Here is a 22,458-nt window from a genome sequence, read left to right as displayed (position 1 = left end):
GAAAAGGGTTTTACCCCAGGATTTTTCTAGTCCCAAGGAAAGAAGGGCAGTGGAGACCCATCCTTGACCTGTCTCCAAAGTGCTCGGTTGAAGACACTTTCTTTCACAAAACTTTCTCTTTACTGTCTTCTGACTTTCCTTCTCCCCCAGTCTTCGTTGTCACTAGACCTAAAGAATGCCTACTTACCCATACCCATTCATCCTTCTAGCAGGAGATTCCCCTGGTATTCCTCTGGCTCCTTGTATTTTCAGTTTACTGCTCTGCTGTTTGGTCTTTCCATAGCTCTACTGTTCCCGGTGTGTAGCTCCAGCAGTAGTTCATAGGTAGGTACTAGGCTATCGGCCCTAGGGCCCATACAAGCCTAGCCAAAAAATGTACCCTGGCTTTCGCCACCCAAGAAAATTATTTTCCTGTGCCCCTGTCGAGCAGAGTCACAGAAGTGATCCCCGGGGTGAATTTCCCATCCAAACATCAAGATTTAATAGTTTTCTGTTGCAATCCAGGAATCCAGATTTTCCCCTTCGTGAATGACCTATTGATCCAGACTCTCTCTCCAGAAATAGTTCTTAAGCATCTATACTTCAGCCTCCAACTAATGACAGGTCTGAGATTCATTATAAACTACAAAAAGTCCCACATAGTCCCTGCACAAGATCTGGTTTTCCTGGGTTGCAGACTGGACACAAAGAATATGTATGTCTTCCTAAATCTCTCCTCTACAGCTGTTTGCTCAGCAAAGAAGATGCTAAGGACTATAGGATTTATAGAAGCCACCATTCCTATGCTGCCCATGGCCAGACTTTACATGAGACAAGTCCAGTAATACCTGAAACTTGTATGGTTCCAACACTGTAACCCCCTTGGACATCCTGATTCCCATTCTCCCTTGCTTTGGTGGAAGGGACAGGTCATCCTCAACCCAGAACTGCCATTCACACCACTTCCTCCTCCTCCACGGGTTCAGACACAGATGCCTCAGACACGGCGTTGGGGGACATGGACAGGAACACATTGAATGCAGGGGAAATGGCAATCTCAGTTCTTGAAGGAACATACCAATCTGAAGGAAATAAGGACTTTTGCAAATTCTTCAGATTTTTGCCTACCTCTTGAACATTGTGCCACTCCTAATGTCCTTAGACAGTTTGACCTTAGTTGTCCCTAGACAACTCCACAGTCATGTTGGTACATAAACAGTGAGGCACCAGGTCACAGGAGGCATGGAACTTGGCAACCCAAATGGACATTATGCTCACAGTCACATAATCATTTCTTATGACAGTGTGCTAGCAGACTCCTTAAGCCACTCTCTGAAGGACCCCATGAATGGGCACTGAAGAGAGAGGTTTTCCAGGTGATCGCTCTTCAGTGACACACTTATCAGATAGGCCTCTTTGTTTCACAAACCGTCAGCTCTCCAGTTCTGCATCAGGGACCCTTGTCCCACAGCCTGGAGGACAGATGCCTTTTCCTTCCAGTGGACAAAGAAGTTCCTCTATGCCTTTTCTCCTCTGCCACTTATTTCAAAATTTTTTCTCAGGATAGCAAAGGAAGCTCTGAAACTCCTTCTACTAGCGCCATTTTGGCTGAGGCAGCATTGGTTTCCCCTGCTGTTTCACGTGACAAAGAGAAATTACAGGAGAAGACCTCTTCAACAGGACCTGATAACTCGGCAGAAAGATTGCTTCCCCAGCCAGGTCTTCCATATCTCACTTGTCCTTATGGATGAAATAACTGTAATTCCTCAAAGATGCCTCTTCTCTGAAGAGGTTGTTCAAGCCCTACAAGAGGCCAGGAGACCCACTACTAGAAAATCTTACACATCTAAATGGAAAAAGTTTTTCTATTGGTGCTACAAACATAGTTAGGACCTCCTCATATCACAAGCTTCTGCTGTACTGCGATAGCTGTGCGAACTACTTGGATCAGGTTTGGCCTACCCTCCTATAAAAGTTCACTTGTCAGTTATCAATGCCTGCCTGTCTTAACTATCCACTTATGGCTAGGGTAGAAGTCAAGCTTTTCCTCTGGGAAGTTCTGCATCTTAACCTTGCAAGGAAACCCATCTCTTCCCCTTGGGATCTTAAATTTGGTGATAGAAAAGCTTACACTGCCTCCTTTTGAACCAACATCTTCTACTGTCCTCTTGGCTCTCACCTCTGCTAGGGGAGTTGCAAATTGTTATGGACATTTCGCCTTTTAGGTTCATAGATTCATAAGTATTTACTAGGCTAACGACCACAAGGGCCTTTTAATATCTGACAAATTCTGTAAGCCTGGACCTGGGAGATGAACCATTTACAGGTTACCTGTTTGCATTAGAGACATAGATGCCAAACCAGGGATGAAGTTCCGGTTCCCCATCCAATTGTCCAAGTTGCACTTGAATTAGGTTAGGGAGGAACTCTGCTTCATATGGATAGGAGCCTGCCCCATAGATGGGGTGGTCTCTGGGATACATAACCATCTCTCCAGCAGAGGTCCTATTTATATCACAGGCAAGGTTTAACTCTTTAGAATGGGTAATTCTGGTACTGTTTGTTTTGTGGATATGCAGGATGTCCATCAGAGTGGGGTCTGACAATGCCTTGTCTTTCAGGCATAGATCTCCCCTCAAAAGCCTGTAGGAGACAATACAGGGATAGGCCCTTGAGGCTGTCAGTATAGGACATACTACTTGCACCCTATATTCTCTTAATGAGGAAACTATGTGGACGTTCCAGTTGCTGGGTATGCCTGATTAGGTACGTACCAAATGGGGCATTGTACTCAATCATAGGTCTGATGAATGCCGAATACAATGGAACAATGACTTCCTTGGACTTAGATGCCATAACTTTGTTTATAAGTTGCACAACATAGAATGATTTCCTCAGCACTGTAGACACGTGATGATCAAAGGCTAGATTACTGTCTATGTGTGTCCCTAAGTCCTGACTACTGTGTCAACTCTAAGGGGTGTGTTGTCAATATGATAGTTACCAGAGCTGGATAACTTCCCAAAGGATACTATTATGCATTTCTTGACATTTAGTTTTAGTCCATGCCTCTGACACCAGTTGTTTGTCTGTGTAAGTCCCTTCTGGAGAACATTTGTGTAAGTATGAGATTCAATGACAGCTCCTTATTTGCAATCATCTGCAAATTTAGTCAGCCAGAGACCATTGGCATTGGTCTTGACTTCTGAGAAGTAAATGTCAAAAAGGAGTGGTCCAAGGACTGATCAATGAGGTACTCCACTTGTGACTGGCCTCTTGGTAGAGGTGCACTCCCCATTTCTAACTTCCTGGGTCCTGTCTGTGAGCCAGTTGGATATCCACTAGGTGACATATGGGTTTGTACCTAACCTCTTGACTTTGTCAACAATGCCTGAATGGGGTATTGTGTCAAATGCCTTGGCCAGGTCAAGGTAGGCAGTGTGAATGATTTTGACCTCATCCATTGCTTTGGTGACCTTCTCAAAGAAGTCCACCAGGTTGAGTAGGCATGATCTGCGCTTGACGAAACCAAACTGGGTTGGGTCCAGTATCTGGAGATTTACTATATCTCTATCGATTATCTCCATGATATTTCTTTGCATGGCTTTACATATAAGACTAGTGAAACATATGCATTTGTAGTTTCCAGGGTCTGTAGGTGGCCCACATTTGTGCAGAGAGATGACTGTTGCCTTTCTTCATTCATGAGGCACGAATCCTGCTTGGAGGCTACAGTTAAATAATAATTCCAGAGGCCATGATAGGTCATGTTTCATGCTATTTAGAAGGTATTCTGGGATATTCTCTGGGCCCATTGATGCAGTGTTCTTGGTCTTAGAGAGAGCATTAAGGACCTGTTCCCAAGTGATAATAGGGGGAGTTATATTTGATGGTATTTCCTGAGAGAAGGTTGAGGGGGAGAGAGGAGTAAAGTTGGAGCTGAATTTATTAGCCAGGAGGTTTGCTATATCTTCTGGCTCAGTATAGGTGGCTCCATTTACAATGAGCTCTGCACACAATTGTGTATTGCCTTTGAGGTTGCATACCTACCTAAAGAATGCTTTGTGGTTGTCCTTGGCCTGGGAGGCAAATATTACCTCAAATTTGGCTTTGGTGGACTTTATTTGTCCTCTGAGTTGTTTGTTTAGTTTGATGAGAGTGCTTTTATCTTGCTGGGTGCTGCACCTCCTAATTTTTGCCATTATTTTCTTCCTCCTGTTATACATCTGATTGATTTTTGTGATTCCACCAGGGTGGCTTGTTTTTTGAGTTAGTTCTGTACTTCTTCCTTCCTATTGGGGTACAGCTGCTTCTGTGCAGCTATTAACAAGCTTGTACAGAATTTTTGTGAACAATTCTGCATTTTCAGAAGTGTTCTTGGGGTTTATAGGGCCTAGAAATTTTGCCAGGTTCTCACTTAATAGCAGGAGAATTGCAGCCATAGAATAGTTCGTGAATATTCCTGGTTTATCTGGGGGTCCAGGTTTTTATTTTTACTTCAGAGGAGACCATTTTGTGGTCTGACCTTACCAGGGAAGGCATTTACAGTAAGGGGGTGTGCAGCACTCTCCCATATTAGTGAGGACCATATCCAGTATGGTTGCACCCCTGGTTGGTGCATTGACTATCTGGTTCAGGGAGTTTGTGTTTACAAAATCCAGGAATTTCTGTGGATGTACGTTTGATGTCGTATAGGATTCCCAGTTAATGGTGGGGTGATTAAAGTCATCCATGAATATGGTATTGGGTTGGATGGTTAGTGTTTCTAATAAGTTTAAATACATGGTATGTGTTTCCTGGGTCATAGAGGGGGACCTATAGCTTGCAAGGAAGTGATATTGGATTTTACCTATGGTGATTTGAACATGGAGCATTGTCCTGTTTGACCAGCCTTGAAGTGTATTTATTTTTGATGTAAATAGAGACACCTACACCTTTAGTCTCTGCCTGTGAAATAGCTAGTCTAAATGTGTGGAAGGCATTATAACCTTGCACTGTTGCTGCACTGTCTCCGGCTTTAAACCACATCTCAGAGAACGCACAGACATCAGCATTCACTAGGATAAAGAGAGCTTCCAGGGTGTATAGTTTTTTGTTTATGCTCCTAGCATTGAGCAGTAATACCTTTGGATTGTTTTGATTTGCTATGTCAGAAGTTCTTTCATTTTGGCATTGCCTAAAAAAAGGCACTATGGGGGGAGACCATGCTTTAGCTAATATTCAAAAGCCTAGAGGGGAGAGGTGCAGACTATCCCTGGCAAAGCAGCATGGTCTGTTGACCATCTCCTTCCATGCGGACAAATAATGCACCCCCTTAGAATGACACCAGAAACTAAGCCAGTTATTAAAGTCAGTCATCTTTTGTTCATATTGTGGCATCATCCTTGTAGAAGGTAAAATGCTGCTCAATGCTAGGCTCATACCAGCCTGAGACATGTATTCCTAAAGCTCTATGATGTCTCTCTTCATATAGTCTAGGGAGGTATGTTTCAGGTCATTTACTCCCACATGGACTATGACTGAGTTATACTGGTAATTGTGGTCCAGTGACCTGAGTGCATGCGTAATGTGGTGGATCCTTGCCTCTGATAAGCAACTGACCATAACTTTCTCCTTACTCAGCCTGGTGAGAGGGACATCAGTTTGTCTCACGATGGAGTCTCCAATGACTAGAATGTTGGATTGTGTGGCGACTTGCCTTATGAGCTTAGAGGTAGAGCCTTATTGAGATGTAGCTCTATGTGTTGACGTGGGTGTTATTTTGAAAGAGTGCGTTTGGGGCTGCTGAGGGTATTTCTTATGTGTACTTTGTCCAGGTGGCCTTTGTGGTTTAGGAAGGTTGCATGTAAGTGCCTCAGTATATGTGGGTCTATATGTCTGCTTTGAGTTGTGCGTGATGGGTTCTGCATGTGAACTGCTGACAGCCTTATTGACATTAGGAGTATTTTTATGTGAGAGCTTTGCCTCCAGTGATGTGTAAATACATCTCTCATATACCATATCAGTTTGTTTGAGAATTAACTAGTTGTCTGTAAACATGAGGCAATTTCTACATTACCTCAAGATGCTCGTATCCATCAAGCTGGTAACGGAGACGGTAGGAAAGTTCATATCCATGGCAACAGACCCATTTTTATTGATTAGACTGTTGGAGTGAGAAAATCAGTCACGGTCAGGAATGTCCTGTTTGCAACTATGTGGACAGTGCTTGTCACTGCAAACTAGTTTTCCTGTGTGCAACTAGATATTGGAGAAATTTCAGTTGCGATTTTACAGGAAAAATGTCACTCAATGTGTCTGAGTCTGTACAGAGCACTGCCAAACACTTGAGGGGAAACTAATACATAGACCCTGAAAATTTAAGGATGAAGTATTCTAAAGGTAGAAACAAATCAAGCAGTATTTACTGAAAGCAAAGAATTAGCTTGTTTTTCACAAGGACAGAGTGAGTCTCAGAGCTAATCCATCCTTCATACCGAAGATAGTGAACCAGATGTCCCTCGTTAGGCTATTTGCCTAACCACTTTCTTCCCCAGTCCACAAAACAGGGGGAAAGTATCTTACATTGCATGGACATTCACAGGCAAATTAGATTATATCTGGACAAAATTAAATTCTTCAGAAAGACTGACCGGCTGTTTGTATCATTTGTGAGCCACAAGTTGGGCCAGGTGGTCTTCCAACAAACTATTGAAGCTTGGATTTCTAAGGATATCTCTTTCTGCTGTTGACACTGTAGTAAGACCTGGCCTTCCTACCCTAATGCACATTCCACTAGGGCAGTTGCTTCCTCGGGGGCTTTTCACAAAGGAATAGGCTCTAGGTTTATCTTGGAGGCTACCACTTTGTCCTCTGTACATATCTTTACCAAACACTATAAAACTGATGTTTTTTCCAGGTCCAGGGTAGCCTTTGTTAGGTCAGTCCTGTTTGGACTGCTGGACAAGTCTTCTACATATTAACCAACCACCTTTTCTTCCTTCCTTCTGCTCTTGGAATCACCTGTATGTCAGGGATGCTGCAACAGTGATGTCAGTCAGGACAAAGTACAATTAAGAACTTACCATAACAGTAGATGCCCTATTAATCATTGTTGCAGTATTCCATCCCACCCTATATCCCCCTCTTCTCTGCCCCATATAAGCTTTCCTATTCTTCCCCCCTTTACTGTATTCTCTCCTTAGTTGCATGGGAATGGGTGAGTTCTCTTAGCTACTCCTCCTATCCTCCCAGTCACCCTCTCTCATCAGGCTACTGGTTTAGAGATAGTCTGAGGATCCATGCTCAAACTTCTGTCTGTATACCCCAACTCATACAAGCTGAGGTCATGCATCAGACGTACAGCTTTGGGAAGGTAAAGTTTTGGTACCCTAGCTGGGCATCAGTGGTGACGACCTGTATGGCAGCAGTACTGCAAAAATGATCAGTAGGACTTCTACTGTTATGATAAATTCTTGCACAACTGATTTTTTCTTTGGCCCCTTTTATGTAAGGCAGCAGTAGAATCCCTGAGAACTTGTCCAAGTCCTACATTCTGGAAGCAGTTGGGAGTCATCTCTGTCTGCACCAAAGAGCATAGGTGGACATGATGCAGTACAAATGAATCAAGAAGATAGTACCCAGAAACAAAAAACAAAATGGTCTTCTCAACTACTACTACTGGACTTCTCAAAGCATCAGAAAAAGACAGTGTTAAGGCAGAGGTCAAAAGCCACGTTTCCAAAACAGCCACTCAAGAGGTCCCATCCGAGAGGGTTTGTGGTTTATTCAAGATTCTTTTTGGTTCCCAAACAAAACAGAGGACCTTAGACTGTTCCTAGAACAGTGACCTAAATCATTATGTCAAGAAAAACAAGTTTTGAATGGTTATAATACAGACCATCCTTCCATTTTTCCTAGAGCGAGAAAGGATGTGCTCATTGGATTTCCAGAGTGCATATATGTATATCAAACTTGCCAAAGCTTCAAGTAGGTTCTTAGTGACTGGTTCAGACTCAGAAGTGTATAACTTTTGACTACCTCAGTTGTCTCATCATAGCCCTCAGGGTGTTTACCATGTGTATGGCAGAGATCATGTGTCATGTGAGGCTTCTGGGAATTTGAATCTTTCCTTGTCTGGCAACTGGCTCCTAGTTTTTACCACCATGGGGTCCTTCATAGAAGTAACAAATACTTACATATTCAAACTTTATCTCTCCCTTGGAATATCAATTATTGAAGAGAAATCACAACTGGAACCTTCCCCAAATCTTGTTTTCATCAGATGCCACCTGGACAGCACTCACTCAATAATCAAACTTCCTTAAGACTGCATCCTTGCAGTTCAGTTTATGATATGCCATCTCTTGAATCTTTCTATTCTACCAACTTAAGCTGTTCTCAAAATCTTGAGTCTGATGGCTGCCACAGTTCACCTAGTCCAGCATGCCAGGCACTTTATAAGAATATTGCAGTGAACCCGCAGAATGCAATGGTCCCAGTCTCAACATAAAATGGATAGACCCATCCACCTTTCAGCTCCTTGCTGAAATTGCCTGGTGTGGTAGTTAGACAACTAGAATCTGAGCAAAGGAAGCCCGTTTGTGTTATCCCTTCCAAAAAACATTTGTTAACATAGATGCCTTTGCTCTGGTGTGGGGCTTTTTCAGGACAGATAATTAAAGGAACATGGTCTCAAAACAAGGCCAATATTTACATCAGTGTACTGGAGAAGAGGGTGGTCCTTCTAGTTTTGCAGGCCTTTTTAATCAACATGGCAGTAAGAAAGGTGACACCAGATCTTTACCCCTTGTGTTGAGAAGTTGTGAGAGTGTGGGAATGGGTGAACTCTTTCTAGTGTTTTCTGTTATCAATGCACATTCCCAGTCAGATAAACTGTTTGGTAGACAGGCTCACCACTATATCCTGATGCCTCATGAGTGTTCCTTCAATCCACAAGTAGCATAGACCTTGTTCCATTGCTGGGGGAAGCTGAGCTGTGACCTGTTTACATCCCCATCTAACACTAAGTGCAGCAACTTTATTGCCTTTCTCCCTGTACAGGGACAAAGTGTGAGGGATGCTATTGCCCATCATTGTCCAACTAGTCTTTTCTATGACTACCTTTTCTTCCACTAATGATGGAATTCCGTCAGAAAGGCAAACTGTGCTGAGCAACAGTTATTCTATCATAGCCCATTTTGGCCTCCACAAGTGTGGTTTGTCTTGCTGTGGCCTCCTGGGCCTCCTATCGCACCTATCTAGCAAGTTTCACTCAGGCATACAATCTCTGTATCTACTGCATGGTTTCTCCAATTCCAGTAAAGACCTGGGAGCCATCTTACCCATCCAGGGTGGTAAAGATCCTTATCACTTCTTATCACTTCCCAGAAGCAATTCTGCCATGGTTTGTACAACGGCAAATAGAAAAAGTTTTCATTATAAGATATTCAGTCAGGCTTTCCTGATTCTCTTCTCTTTTTGATTTTGGGGTCTAGCTTTCTTTTCCATGGTTAAGGTGCATCTAGCATCTACTTCTAGTTTTCACAGGTACTTTAATTCTCAGTCTTTGGCTTCGCAAAGAATATGCAGAGTCTTCGTACAAGGAACCTTTTTGCTTCATCCATCCCTCAGCCCCCGCCGGGCTCTTAACTTTGTTCTGAATGAACTAAACCACAACCACAGCCAAACTTAAGTTCTTATCTTTGAAGATTCCATTTTTACTGGTAGTTACCTCATCCTGAAGAATTTCAGCACTTTGGCCTTCCGCAAAGTTAAGGACAGACCATTTTTTTTTTCTAAAGTAGCTTTGGAAAGTAACATCATTCAACCCATACATCTAATGGTGTGTTTTTTTTGGCATGCTCTAATAAAAGAGAATATTTGCATTGATGGTATTTCTTGGGTGTCCATAAGCAGGTGAGGTTCTATTTAAAGCATACAGACAGCACACACTGCACGAACAATTGTTTCTGACCTATTTTCATTGAGGGAAAGTGTATGAAGTCTCCCAAGGTTACTGTTTCCAGATGCCTTACCAATTGCATTTCCTTTATCTGTACCTCATATAACATGTCCCTTCCATCTAAAACAAAGACTTACTCCAGAATAGCAGGACTCACTGTTTGTGCCTTCTTTAAGAATTCTTCCATTGATGATGATTGTGCTGCTACATGGGCATAACTGCATACCTTTGCTAAACACTACAGATTGGATGTACCTCAATCAAGGTCTTCATAAGGGGCCACCATACTCTGTGATAGTCTGTCATTATGTCACACAAAATATTAGATGGAGAGAGTGTACCACTGGTGAAGTGGATGGACTGGATAGTCTAAGATACGATAGTTATGTACTTGCTGATGGATCTCGATTGTCAGTGTCTGCCTGCTTCACCAAATCTTCACTCCCTCCATCCCCCTGCAAATTATATCTTGACTCCTGACAGGTCTTAATGACCACTTGAGGTCTGACATTTAATTCCTATATAGACATATATTCTTGTCATGATAGGGTTAGGTTTCTGTTAGCTGGATAAACATAGAGGAATTCATTATTGCGTGAAGTAGTGGAGGAGCTCAAGATGTTGAAGAGTGCAGTTTGATGTATCAGCTCCTGGCAGTGACCCGTCCCATTCATGATGTAGACGGACATGACTCTTCAAGATCCAGCACTAGGGTAAGTATTTAGCTATTGTTTATTGACAAGTAGCACAACATGGCAAGTAATTTTTGTGGTCACTTGTATCCCTTTTCTACATTTCCTGCTGATTTTTATGAAGTTTGATGTTATTAATTACTTAATTAGTTATTAACAAAATGAGAAATTCAACAGTCATAATGAGTATGCAGTTTGTATTTAAGATAGTTGTATAGCCATATACTGAAAATTTCATGGGAACGTAAAGCATAACAGCCCTAGCCTGTGCACTTCCTGTGCTGGGGCGTACTGCAGATTGTGGAAAGCCAGGAAATATTGAAACACTGTTTTAGCATTCTGTTCACTTTTTTTGTATTATTTGCAGGTGAGATGAATGTATCTTTGGCTGAGGCTCTGTCGGTCCGTGGAGGACCACTGCAGGAAGATGAAGTGTGGGCTGTACTGAATCAGAGTGCCGAAAGCCTTCAGGAACTGTTTAGGAAAGGTAATATTTAAACCTGTCAAGTTATTGCACTTAAACGTGTTAAACTAGTGCATCACAAACGCCCTGAGTCAGATTCAAGTGACTCTGATGGAATATAATTATACCTGTGCAAGTCCTTCTGAAAATCCCTGAAGATCCTTCAGCAAACATTTCAGAAGAAATGAATTTTGTTTCCTCATTAAATGGCTAAGCTTCTTTTAACTTCTTCCTCCAGAATCAAATATTTGAATAACAGCAAACATAATATTAGAGGAAGTAAGGTTTTAGTAACTTCAGTCACAGATTTATTAAGTCAAATTATAGTTATTTATGTATGTATATTTACATATATATATTTACATATATATATATATATATATATATATATATATATATATATATATATATATATATATATATATATATATATATATAGTTATTTCAGATTCAGACTTAGAAGCATACCTTTTGATATATGAGCTCTTTAGCCAGGTAGATTTACCATACCCTTGCCTACTGCCATTCTGTGAAAGGTACAGAATACAGAGGGCTGACTTCTCATCCCCTTGAGCAACCACAATACATGGAACTTTACACAGACAGTATGAGATCTGAATGACGCAATCAAACCTGACCCTTCTGCCAGCATTAATGCTTTAGCTGTAGAGTTGCCTTCCAGGTATACTCATAAGTCTACTTAACTGCCCCTACCAGCATCTACACCCATTATTATATTACATGAACACTCCCTCAGCACCCCAGTTTTGATTGTTTTTGTTTGTGTCTTTCAGCTTTTCCCGGTTAAGGGTCGCCACAGCGGAACTCCGGGCCGCTAATGATTGGTAGTGGATTTGTACGTACCGGGTTACCTGCCCTGACACACAACCTTCAACGAAGGCACGCCCCATTCACGTATGCCTCCACACAGAAGAAGCTCTAGCTGAGAATCGAACGGGACAACGTCTTGCTATGAGGCGACAACGCTACCGCAGCACCACCACCGCAGTTCATTTTACTTTATGCTCTATTCTTACTGGAAACTTTAGGCCACTATATACCCATTGCTGTAGAGTTAAACAAAAACTTTTAACATCGGCAGCACTGCTCTCATAAACCAACCATGGACTATATGCATTTTTATCTTTTGTCCTATATTTATGAACTTTTTTTCCCTTGCATCCTTCATTGCAGAAAGGTTGGCTGCAGTAGTTCAACTGATGATCATTGTTGCATAACTGTTTTCTTGGTTTCTAAAGCTACCAGCTTTAATCCTTTATTGGGAGCTGTATAATACTGTGTCCTCCAACTTGAGACACTAGTGTGTCAGGTTCAAGAGTCTTTCTAACATTATTTTTATAGCATGACCACTGGAGCTGCCTATTGCCTTATGTTCCCAGCAGTGCACTAGTGCCTTATCATTGTTCATTAATAAATTCTTTGCTTAATAGGTTTTGAAGGTTTTGCTAGCTGCCTGCAAAACATTGGAATAACCACATATTCACATTTTTGAAAATCTTTGCTTGAAATGCAAAGTAATCGCTTTAATGATGGCAGTCTGATATACTTGTCATATGCTGTTCACCTTCTGGAAGAGTTAATACTATTAGTCGATGCACTCACAGATTGCGCATGAAATGTAAACCTAGTCCTGAAGTACATTGTGGTATAATGTTGTTATCCCAAACCTCATCTCTGCATAGTTCTTTTCCTGAGTTACTTCTAACTTATAACTGATTTAAATCCATCTTGACTATCCATCTTGACTGTACAATGAGGCCATACATTTTACTGAGATTGTTGCATTGCTGCATCAGTGTCCCATTCCCAACTTTGTTTCCTTTAAGTGATGTGAACCACATACATGCCTGTGCTGCTAGCCTACATGCCACTGATGCCAGCTTATGAGTTTCCAACTATCTCATCACTACGAGATGAATTTAGTTCAGAATATAGTTTGATTGCACTATACCTACATATCAGGAGTACAATGTTTTGTGAGATTGCTGTGCACTGTTCTGGGGAGTTGCTACTCTCTCTGCTGCTATGTGATCACACAGTTAGTATTTATAATTTGTTTTGGAGGGACTGGGGGGGCTTGTCCCGCTGCACAAATTTGATCCCTGTGGGAAGATGTTCTTCGTGTTTCACTGTTGCAGTCATCACATTTGGGTTATCCTTGCCAGGGTAGCCCTCGGCCAGCCCGAATACCAGAGACTTAGTATTTCTGCATTGGTTGCTGTCGCTTGAGGACTGATTTCAGGTCATCAGTAGTAAGGCAGCCGATGCCATTACATCAGTCTTTCTTGCTGTGGAGCCCGAAGCAGAAGCAGTTCGCACGAGTGCCGGTCAGCCGCTACTTGAGTTTTCATCTACCGAATTGAAGTTGAAGTCTTCTAAAGTTAAGTACCCCATTGGGGATCCTTTTTTTTTGCACTAACCAATGTCAGAAAAAGTTAATAATTGTCTCACCTGTGGAAAACAAATACCACACCGAGACTTCCACTCTTACTGCACCACTTGTTTAGGCCGAGACCACGACGTCCCTCGCTGTTGCTTCTGTGCTTTGTTCAACACCAGAACCATCCATCATCAGGCCCTTATTGTAGCCAGATATTTTTGCTTACAGTCCTCTAATTCCGATATAGCTTCGGTAAGGTGTCCGACAGCAGATCTTCTGAAAAAATGTAAAGATAAAGACAGAGACAGACTGCACAGGTCCAAACCTACCAGTGACGCTTCCGTTAAGCTAGTCGTCAGTTCTCGTTCTTCAGTGAGGTGCTTTTACAGCCTCTGATGCCCGCTTCTGTTGATTCACAGGCCACTACCAAGACCCTTTTGGAGTCCAGTACGTCGCAAAACTCTTCTTTGACTATGGATCCTGTGGTCGTCTCAACCTTGGATGGATCCGGAGCCACTGAGCCGGCACTGGCTTCCAAGGAAGTCCTTCGCACTACCGAATCTCAACACAAACCGACGTCTTCTTTTGCGACTACTGTTCTTTCTAAAACTGAGTTTCTTAGGCCCAGGGTACGAACCACACCTGAAAAACTGACGACCCACTCTCAGGCGCCCACTACCTTGCCTCAGTTTCAAATGCTTAAAGTTGCAGAAGACCTTATCATGCTGATCAGGGGAAGCCTAGCTACCCCCTGCAAAAGGAATAGAGGTCTGTCCCCTGTAGTTTTGTCTGAACAAGAGTCAGATGAATCTGATGCGTCTGAATATGAAGACATGCAACCCGTCTCCACTTATGAGGATTCTGATGCAGAGGATTCCATTCCTTCAGCCTCTACCCCAGAGGATTTTTCCTTTGGGGAAACCCTGCATACCTTAAGGGAGCATTTCCAGTGGGAGAGTTCAGACTACCCTCAGTCTAAAAAGAGACTCAGGGAATTCCTAGATCTTCCACAACACAGACCTTTGGCCATTCCCCCAGTCCTGGATGTTGTGGATGATGCTTTCCTCGAATCCAGCTTGACTCCTGATGCCCTTCCTCCTGCTTCCAGGAAACCAGACAGGTACTATAGAGTCCCTGACTCACACAAATGTCTTTTTAAAAATCCTACAGCTGACCCTGAGGTCATTTCTCAAGGGCCAAAAGGAATTAAATCAACCTCTACTAAGAATCCCACCCACTCAGACAGGGATTCCTGAGTGATGCACAGATGCGGTAAGACAGTATACACCTCAGCTACTCTTGCTATCAGGACACTAAATTGTCAGTTCCATAAATTTCAGCAACATACCTTGGAACTCCTTAAACAAAAAATGTCTTCCTTTCCTGCTTGGGCAGAATCTAAAGATTTATAATAGTTAATGCATTCTGCAAGTCAAGCAACTAAACACACCTTGTACTGTGGATGTTCTTCGTGTTTCACTGTTACAGTCATCACATTTGGGTTATCTGCTTGCAGTAGCCCTCAGTTGGCCTAATTATCAAAGTCTTGGGTCCTGCGTTGGTTGCTGTCTCATCTTCTGTGACGTCAGGTAGTCAGGGGCATAAAGCATGCAGCTGATGCCATTACATCAGTCTTTGTTGCTGTGTGGTGCCCGAAGCAGAAGCAGTTTGCAAGTGCCAGTCGGCCGACTCCTGAAATTTTTGTTTTCGAGTTTCAGAACCGAAGTCTTCAACTAAAGCTAAATACCCCACTGGGGAAACTTTTTCTTGCTCTAAACTGATGTCAGTAAAAGTCAATAATTGTATTTCTTGTGGAAAGCAAATACCTCATAAAGATTTTAATTCGTACTGTATTCCTTGCCTAGGCCCTGACCACGACGTACCTCGCTGTCAGTTTTGTGCCTTATTTAAGCAATGAACTATTCGTTGTCTGTATATTTACGCTTCTAAATATTTTGGTACTCAGTTCAATTATCCAGATATGTTTTCAGTAAGCCATCTGACTACCGACATTCCGAAAAAATGCAAAAATAAGGACAGAGATATGCTGCCTAGGTCCAAAGCTGCTGATGACACTTCTCGTAAGCCAGTCGCCAGTTCGCCGGTGCTCAGTGAGGTGCTTTCACAGCTCCTGATACCCGCTACTTCAGATTCACAGGCCTCTACTGCGATGCTTCAAGTGCTGAACCTGCGGATGTCTGTACCTTGGATGGGTCCAGAGCCGCTGTGCGGGCACTGGCTTCTGAGGGTGTATTCAGGCCTACTGACTTGCATATTAAACCAACGCCATCTTCTTCTTCAAGGCCTAAAACTCAAACGATGCCTAGAAAACTGACGCCCAGACTGCATGGTCAGGTCTCTATGCCTAAAAAATAAATGATAAGAATGGCTGAAGACCTTATTACTTTAATCAGGGGAAGCCAACCTTCCCCTTTTAAGAGACCTAGGACTGAATTTGCTTATGATACTTCTGACCAGGATTCTGAAATTTCTGTTTCCTCTGATGACCAGGATTTACCCTTATCTACCTGTGAGGATTCTGGTGCAGAGGACTCTATTCCCTCTGCTCCCCCTCCCCCCAGAGGATTTCTCTTTTGGTGAAACCTTGCAAACTCTTAGGGAGCATTTTTGCTGGGAAAGCCAGGATTACTCTGATTCTAAAAAGAGGCTTAGGGATGTCTTACTTCTGCCCCAACACAAGCCTTTAGCTACCCTCCTGTACTAGACATTGTTGATGATGACTTTTTTGAATCTAGCTTGGCCCCTGACTCTTTACCTCCTGCTCCCAGAAAACCTGATAGATATTACAGGTTTCCTGACTCTCACAAGTTCCTTTTTAAAAATCCTACTGCGGATCCTGAGACCATTTCACAGGGACCCAAGGGCATTAAGGCTACTACTGCCAAAAATCCTACCCCTTCTGATAGAGACTCCAGGGCGCTGGATAGATGGGGTAAGAAGGTATACACTTCAACAACCTTGGCCATTAGGGCCTTAAGCTGCCAGTTTCATATGTTAACGTATCAGCAGCATATTATTGGATTGGTTAAACAGAAAAATATGTTGATTCCTGACTGTGCTGAAAATGAGGATTTACAGGATTTAATGCCTTCTGCTGAACAGGTTGGAAAACATACTTTGCAATGTGGTTTTGATTCACTAGAGGCATCTTGCAGGGCTGCTGTCACTGGGTCTGTACTTAGGAGACATGCTTGGCTTAAGGAGCAATCTGTGCCAGATCATGTTAAAGCTAAATTGCTGGATGCGCCCTTAAATTAGGACCACCTGTTTGGCAACAAAGCAGAAGAAGTTTTTAAAAAGATGGAGGAAAAAGCTAAATATATGCAAACTGTTAAAGATTTCCTACAAGTACAGCCTCCAAGATTTAGTAGGCATTGGCCCTCTAAGAATTGGTCCTTTCCTGCCTCTTCCAGGCCTTCTCAGTCCAAACCCAGAACCAGCAGAACACCCAGGCTTCAGTCCCAGGGTACTCACAAGACTAAGCAGTGGGGAGCTCCCACTTCCAAATCGGGGAGTAGTAAGACCCCCTATGGTAAGCTGTCTGAATGACTTAACTTTAAAACTTCCAAGCACTTCTCAACTGACTGCTCTTTTAGGGGGAAAGATTGCTCTGCAGGCCAAAAACTTGGAACTCATTACCCAGGACAATTAGGTTTTAAATATAGTTTCCCAAGGATACAGATTTCACTTCCACACATTACCAACCCCAAACGGTTGGCCAGATCTACCTCCAAATCAGTGGGCAGAAACGCAAAAGCAAATACTCTCTCTCTTAAGCATAAAGGCTGTTCAGACTGTACCAGAAGTAGGGTTGCCACTTCTCCATTTTTTTTCCGGACTATTCGGAAATCAAACTGATTTTCCGGTAGTCCGGAAAACACTGCGCAAACTCCGGTATTCTGTTTCAAAAAGGAAACAGAATATCGGAGTTTGTAAATCGGTTGATTTGCTATGCTTTTTTTACAGAAAAGCATAGTAAATCAGCCGAAAGCAGGTAGCAGAAATGGAAAAAGAGGGCGTTCTGTGCTTGGTGGTGTCATCGTGACATCACAAAATGGGCGGAATATGGGCGGGAGAGGGGGTGGGACAGGCGGGATTACTGGTGATGCAGGCAGTGTGGCTTTACTCCGGTTTTAGCCATGATGAAAGGTGGCAACCCTAACTAGAAGAGGAAAAGGGACAAAGTTTCCACTCAAGACTTTTCCTGGTACCCAGAAAAGACAACTCATGGCGTCCTATCCTGGGCCTTTCTATTCTAAACACTTTTTTGGTGATTCCAAAATTCATGATGCTAACTCTTCACCAGTTGCTTCCTATGCTAGGCAAGAATGCCTGGTTGGCAACATTGGATTTAAAGGAAGCCTACCTGCACATCCCAATCAGGGAATCTTGCAGAAGATACCTACACTTCAAAGCAGATTACATGCACTATCATTTCTCTGCACTGCCCTTTGGCTTATCTACTGCACCCAGGGTATTCACAAAGTGCCTAGCTCCAGTCATTGCATTTTGCAGGCAAAGAAATATTCAAATATACCTGGATGATTTTCTAATTCAGGCAGAAAGCCAGGACATACTTTGTACAAAAAGTGCTAACTTGTCTGGGGTACACCATAAACGAAAATAAATCGCATCTTGTACCCTGTCAACAAATTATATTCCTAGGAGCAAGCTTGAACACAATTTCCCAGATGGCTTTCCTCATGCCAGAGAAACAAATTCATATGAGAACTTACTTCAAACTAATGGCCACAAAAACCCTGCTATCTGCAAGGCAAATACTGCAAGCCTTGGGTTCATGGCCTCCTGCATTCCACTAATTCCATATGCAAGACTGCATATAAGGAAACTACAATGGTATCTAAAAAGCCTATGGTGTCAACATTCTCAGGATCTAGAAGCAATGATTCCAATCATACCTTGTCTACAGTTAGAGTTCATCTGGTGGGTAAAGGCTTGCCACCAAAACAAGGGACTGCCATTCACTCTACCCCCTGCCGCCCAAACCCTAACAACAGATGCATCAGACTATGCATGGGGGGCTCACCTGGCAGGGAAGTGCATTCAGGGCAAATGGAACCCAAGTCAAATGTACCTGCATATCAATCATAAAGAAATGTTAGCTGTACAAAATGCTCTGACAGCCTTGCTTCCCCCATAGTGCCTTTTTTGGGCAAGGCTCAAAAGGCAAACCCACCTCCATAGGTATCACAAGGGATAAGAAACTAAGAGTAATGCTACTCAACGCCAGAAGTCTAAACCTCAAGATGCACGCACTCGAAACTCTCCTTAGCATGGAAAACATCGTTATCTGTGCAGTAACAGAAACCTGGTTCAAGACTCCCGAGAGCACCCCAGCACTACCAAGTTATACCTCAAACCATGCTTTTCGGCCCCAAAACTTGAGCCGAACCACAAAAGGAGGGGGAGTATCAATATTCGTCAAAGATACCCACACCTCCAGGTTGGTGGCACAGCACGAAGCATCAGAGACTATCCATGTGCAACTAACAGTGGGTAAAACTGCCTTCCAGTTTATAGCCTGCTACAGACCACCCTCCCAAACCCAGGAACCCCACTCGGCCTTCCTGAGAACACTGGGAAATATGAAGGTCTCTCCAAACACCATTATATTGGGCGACTTCAACTACCCAAACATAGACTGGGAGCATTACTCTAGCTCCAACACCGTAGCCCAAAGGTTCCTAGAATTTATAAACTCAAATGCTATGGAACAATTTGTTACCACTCCCACAAGAGGGGAAAACATACTGGACCTGATCATCACCAACATAGGGACTCTATGCTCCAGACCAGAAGTGTATCCCTCACTGGTAAGATCAGACCATAAACTAATCTCACTGGATATTCACATCCCGTCCCCACCCCCTGCCCAGAAAACCACAGTGAAAAACTTCTCTAAAGCAAATTTCACACTCCTCAAAACCGAGGTGGAATCCTTCAAAGCCCCCGAGCCTGTGGAAAATACGGCCCAGACCGCAGAATCCTTTATAAACGCATTCTATGAACACCTTCAGGAATGCATGGATCATGCAATCCCAAATAAAACCAAGACCCAATCCTCCAAAGGCAGACGTCCTGTTTGGTGGACCCCAGCCATAAACAAAGTATACAATAGAAGGAGGAAGCTACTACATGATAGAGCAAAATCCCAAAAAGGGAAGGCATCTCTGATCAGTATTAGCAAAAAACTATGGGCACTCATAAAATCGTCTAAGGCCAGCTTCGATAGAAAAATTGCACAGGACACTAAGCATAATCACAAGGCTTTCTTTAGTTATGTTAGGAACCTGGGAGGGAATTCCCAGATATGCTCAGAATTAGTCCAGAATGACAAAAAATACATCGAACCCACAGACATTGCCAACATCCTAGCTGACAGTTTCAGCACAAACTTCTCCCTCCCCACCAAAGGGCAAATATCTATCCCAGCAGAGTGCTGCCCCCTGACATCTCAGATGCTCAGGTAAGAGCCGCCTCTCCAAAGCAAAAACACAGCATCAATGGGACCAGACAGTGTCCCGGCTGAGTCCTACATGAACTCCAAGAAGAGCTAAACCCAAACATAAAACTACTGTTCAGTCTCAGCCTTACTACAGGATATGTACCCAAAGAGTGGCGTACAGCAACAGTGGTCCCTCTCCATAAAGGTGGTGCCTCAACGGATCCTGGAAACTATCGCCCCATAAGCCTGACTAGCTTGGTCTGCAAAGCTATGGAAAGGATCATCATGGACCTCATAAATAAAGATATTGGGGACCTACAGACACTGGATCCTACCCAGTTCAGCTTTGTTAAGGGCAGATCCTGCCTCTTAAACCTGGTCGATTTCTTTGAAACAGTAACCAAGGCCATTGACGAGGGGATAGTGGTCCACACAGCCTACATGGACCTCGCAAAAGCCTTCTATACAATACCCCACTCAGGCATTATAGATAAGCTCACCAGCTTAAATATAAACCCCTATGTCACTAGATGGGTTGCAAACTGGCTCAAGGACAGAACCCACATGGTTGGAATTGCTGGAGCCATGTCAGACTCCAAACCAGTTACAAGTGCCGTCCCACAAGGCTCAGTCCTGGGACCTCTCTTGTTTGGTATATATTTCTCGGAGGTACAGGCCAGCACAGAAGGACTGTGGCTGACCAAGTTCGCAGATGACTGCAAACTGGGTGCCATAATCGACTCTCCAGCCGACACAAGCATCCACCAAAAGGGCCTCATAGAAACAGACAACTGGTACCAGAGCCATGGCCTCAAGCTAAACGCCAAAAAGTGTATAGTCATCCCCTTTGGCAAAAACAAAGTGCCCACAAATTACCACATAGGTGGTAATCCATTAAGTACAGAAGAAGTAATTAGGGACCTGGGGACCCAAGTTGATAGCAATCTCTCATTTGACAACCACGTGGCCAAAGTGGTTAGAAAAACATTTTATATAGCCCACCTAATCATGAAGGGATTCACATCTAGATCAGGGGAGGTCATCGTGCCTCTTTACTCATCCCTCATCAGGCCCATAATTGAGTACAATACCCCTTTTGGGATGTACCTTACCAGACACCTGCAGCAACTGGAAGGACCCCAAAAGTACCTCACCAAGAGGATCAAAGGGATCAAACAGATGCCATATGCTGCCCGGTTAAAGAAACTCCAGCTCTACTCAGTGGCATACCGCCTGCTCAGAGGCGATCTGTGCCTGACGTATAAAGCCATTTCCAACCCGGAATTAATGGACATGCTGCACCTCAGAAAATCCAAATCCCATCGAGCTACGCGCTCGAGAGACTTGAACCTCAGCACTGAAATAAATAGGACATGCTGGAGGGACAGATTCATAGCCCAGAGGCTCCCTTCACTCTGGAATAAAATCCCAGTCCAGGTTAGGCAGAGTCCCTCATTGACTCTCTTCAAGAGAAATCTTGATGAGTGAATGGGAGATCGTAGGTTTACCCCGGGTATCACTTCTGTGTCACTGTTAGACAGAGGCACAGTATACTAACCTCGAAAAAGGGCATAGCAAATTAATTTAAATTGGGTGGCGAAAGCCAAACACACTCTGGCTAGGCTTATAAATGCCCTAGGGCAGATAGCCTAGTATGAACCAATGAACCTTCAAGGACCACATTCTTCCAGGACAATTAATGGTAAAGACGGACAAGACCACTGTTATGTGGTACATAAACAAGCAGGGGGGTACCCATTCATACTCCCTCTGCAGACTAGACATGGCAATGGGGAACACAGCCGTGAGCTACCAAGTGCATCTACAGGCTCAATTCCTGCCAGGAAAACTAAATACACTGGCAGATGAACTAAGCAAAAATCTCCTGAACCCACACGAGTGGAAACTGGAACCAAAGACTTTCAACATGTTGATAAATGGGGGAGCCCAGATGTAGACCTGTTTGCCTCCCCCCAGAGCTACCAATTAGATAAATTCTGCACAAGGACTCCCCACAAACAAGCTTGGAAAGCGGATGCTCTGTCCTTCAGCTGGAAAAATCTATCAGTTTATGCCTTTCCTCCTCTGCCTCTCCTCTCCAAAGTACTACTAAAGATCAAACAGGACAAACCAAGGATGATACTGATTGCTCCAGACTGGCCACGCCAACACTGGTACCCCCTATTGCGCAGTGTGTCACTGCTGGCTCCATAGCACCTGCCTCAGACCCCCTACCCTGCTGGCACAGCAGTAGAGCCAGATTCTGCACCCTGTTTTCTAATATAATTTTCCTGGCCTTGAAATTCTCCTGTCCATGTCAGTATGGTAATTGAAACTTGGTTTGAGGGGAAAAGTAGTACTCCCTCTATATCTGTGTTCTGTGCTTATCATACCTTCAGACTTGAGAGTAATTGAGGTGGTGTGTTTATATTTGTCAATGACAGTATCAAATCTAGACAAATACCTAGACACCGACAAAACTTGGCAAGCTGT

General features: G+C 43.4%; 2 protein-coding genes across 2 annotated transcripts in view; both read left to right on the top strand.

Annotated features, from left to right (window-relative positions):
* Positions 1-1,730, top strand: part of CCT3 (chaperonin containing TCP1 subunit 3) — a 1,145,726-nt gene extending 1,143,996 nt beyond the window's left edge. Inside the window, 1 exon segment of the mRNA XM_044079187.1 lies at positions 1,542-1,730. Coding sequence (XP_043935122.1) covers positions 1,542-1,730 — 189 coding nt within the window.
* Positions 1,731-10,984: 9,254 nt separating this feature from the next.
* The window catches only part of PTPN13 (protein tyrosine phosphatase non-receptor type 13), a 1,949,788-nt gene continuing 1,938,314 nt past the window's right edge, over positions 10,985-22,458 (top strand). The window contains exon 1 of the mRNA XM_044079819.1: positions 10,985-11,101. Within this exon, the coding sequence (XP_043935754.1) occupies positions 10,987-11,101 (115 nt within the window). The 5' untranslated portion in view covers positions 10,985-10,986. The remainder of the gene's footprint in view (positions 11,102-22,458) is intronic.

Source organism: Protopterus annectens, chromosome 8.part0 (assembly GCF_019279795.1).
Source record: "Protopterus annectens isolate FY-2018-M chromosome 8.part0, PAN1.0, whole genome shotgun sequence".
Classification (NCBI taxonomy): domain Eukaryota; kingdom Metazoa; phylum Chordata; order Ceratodontiformes; family Protopteridae; genus Protopterus; species Protopterus annectens.
This window is presented reverse-complemented; position numbering and strand designations above follow the sequence as displayed.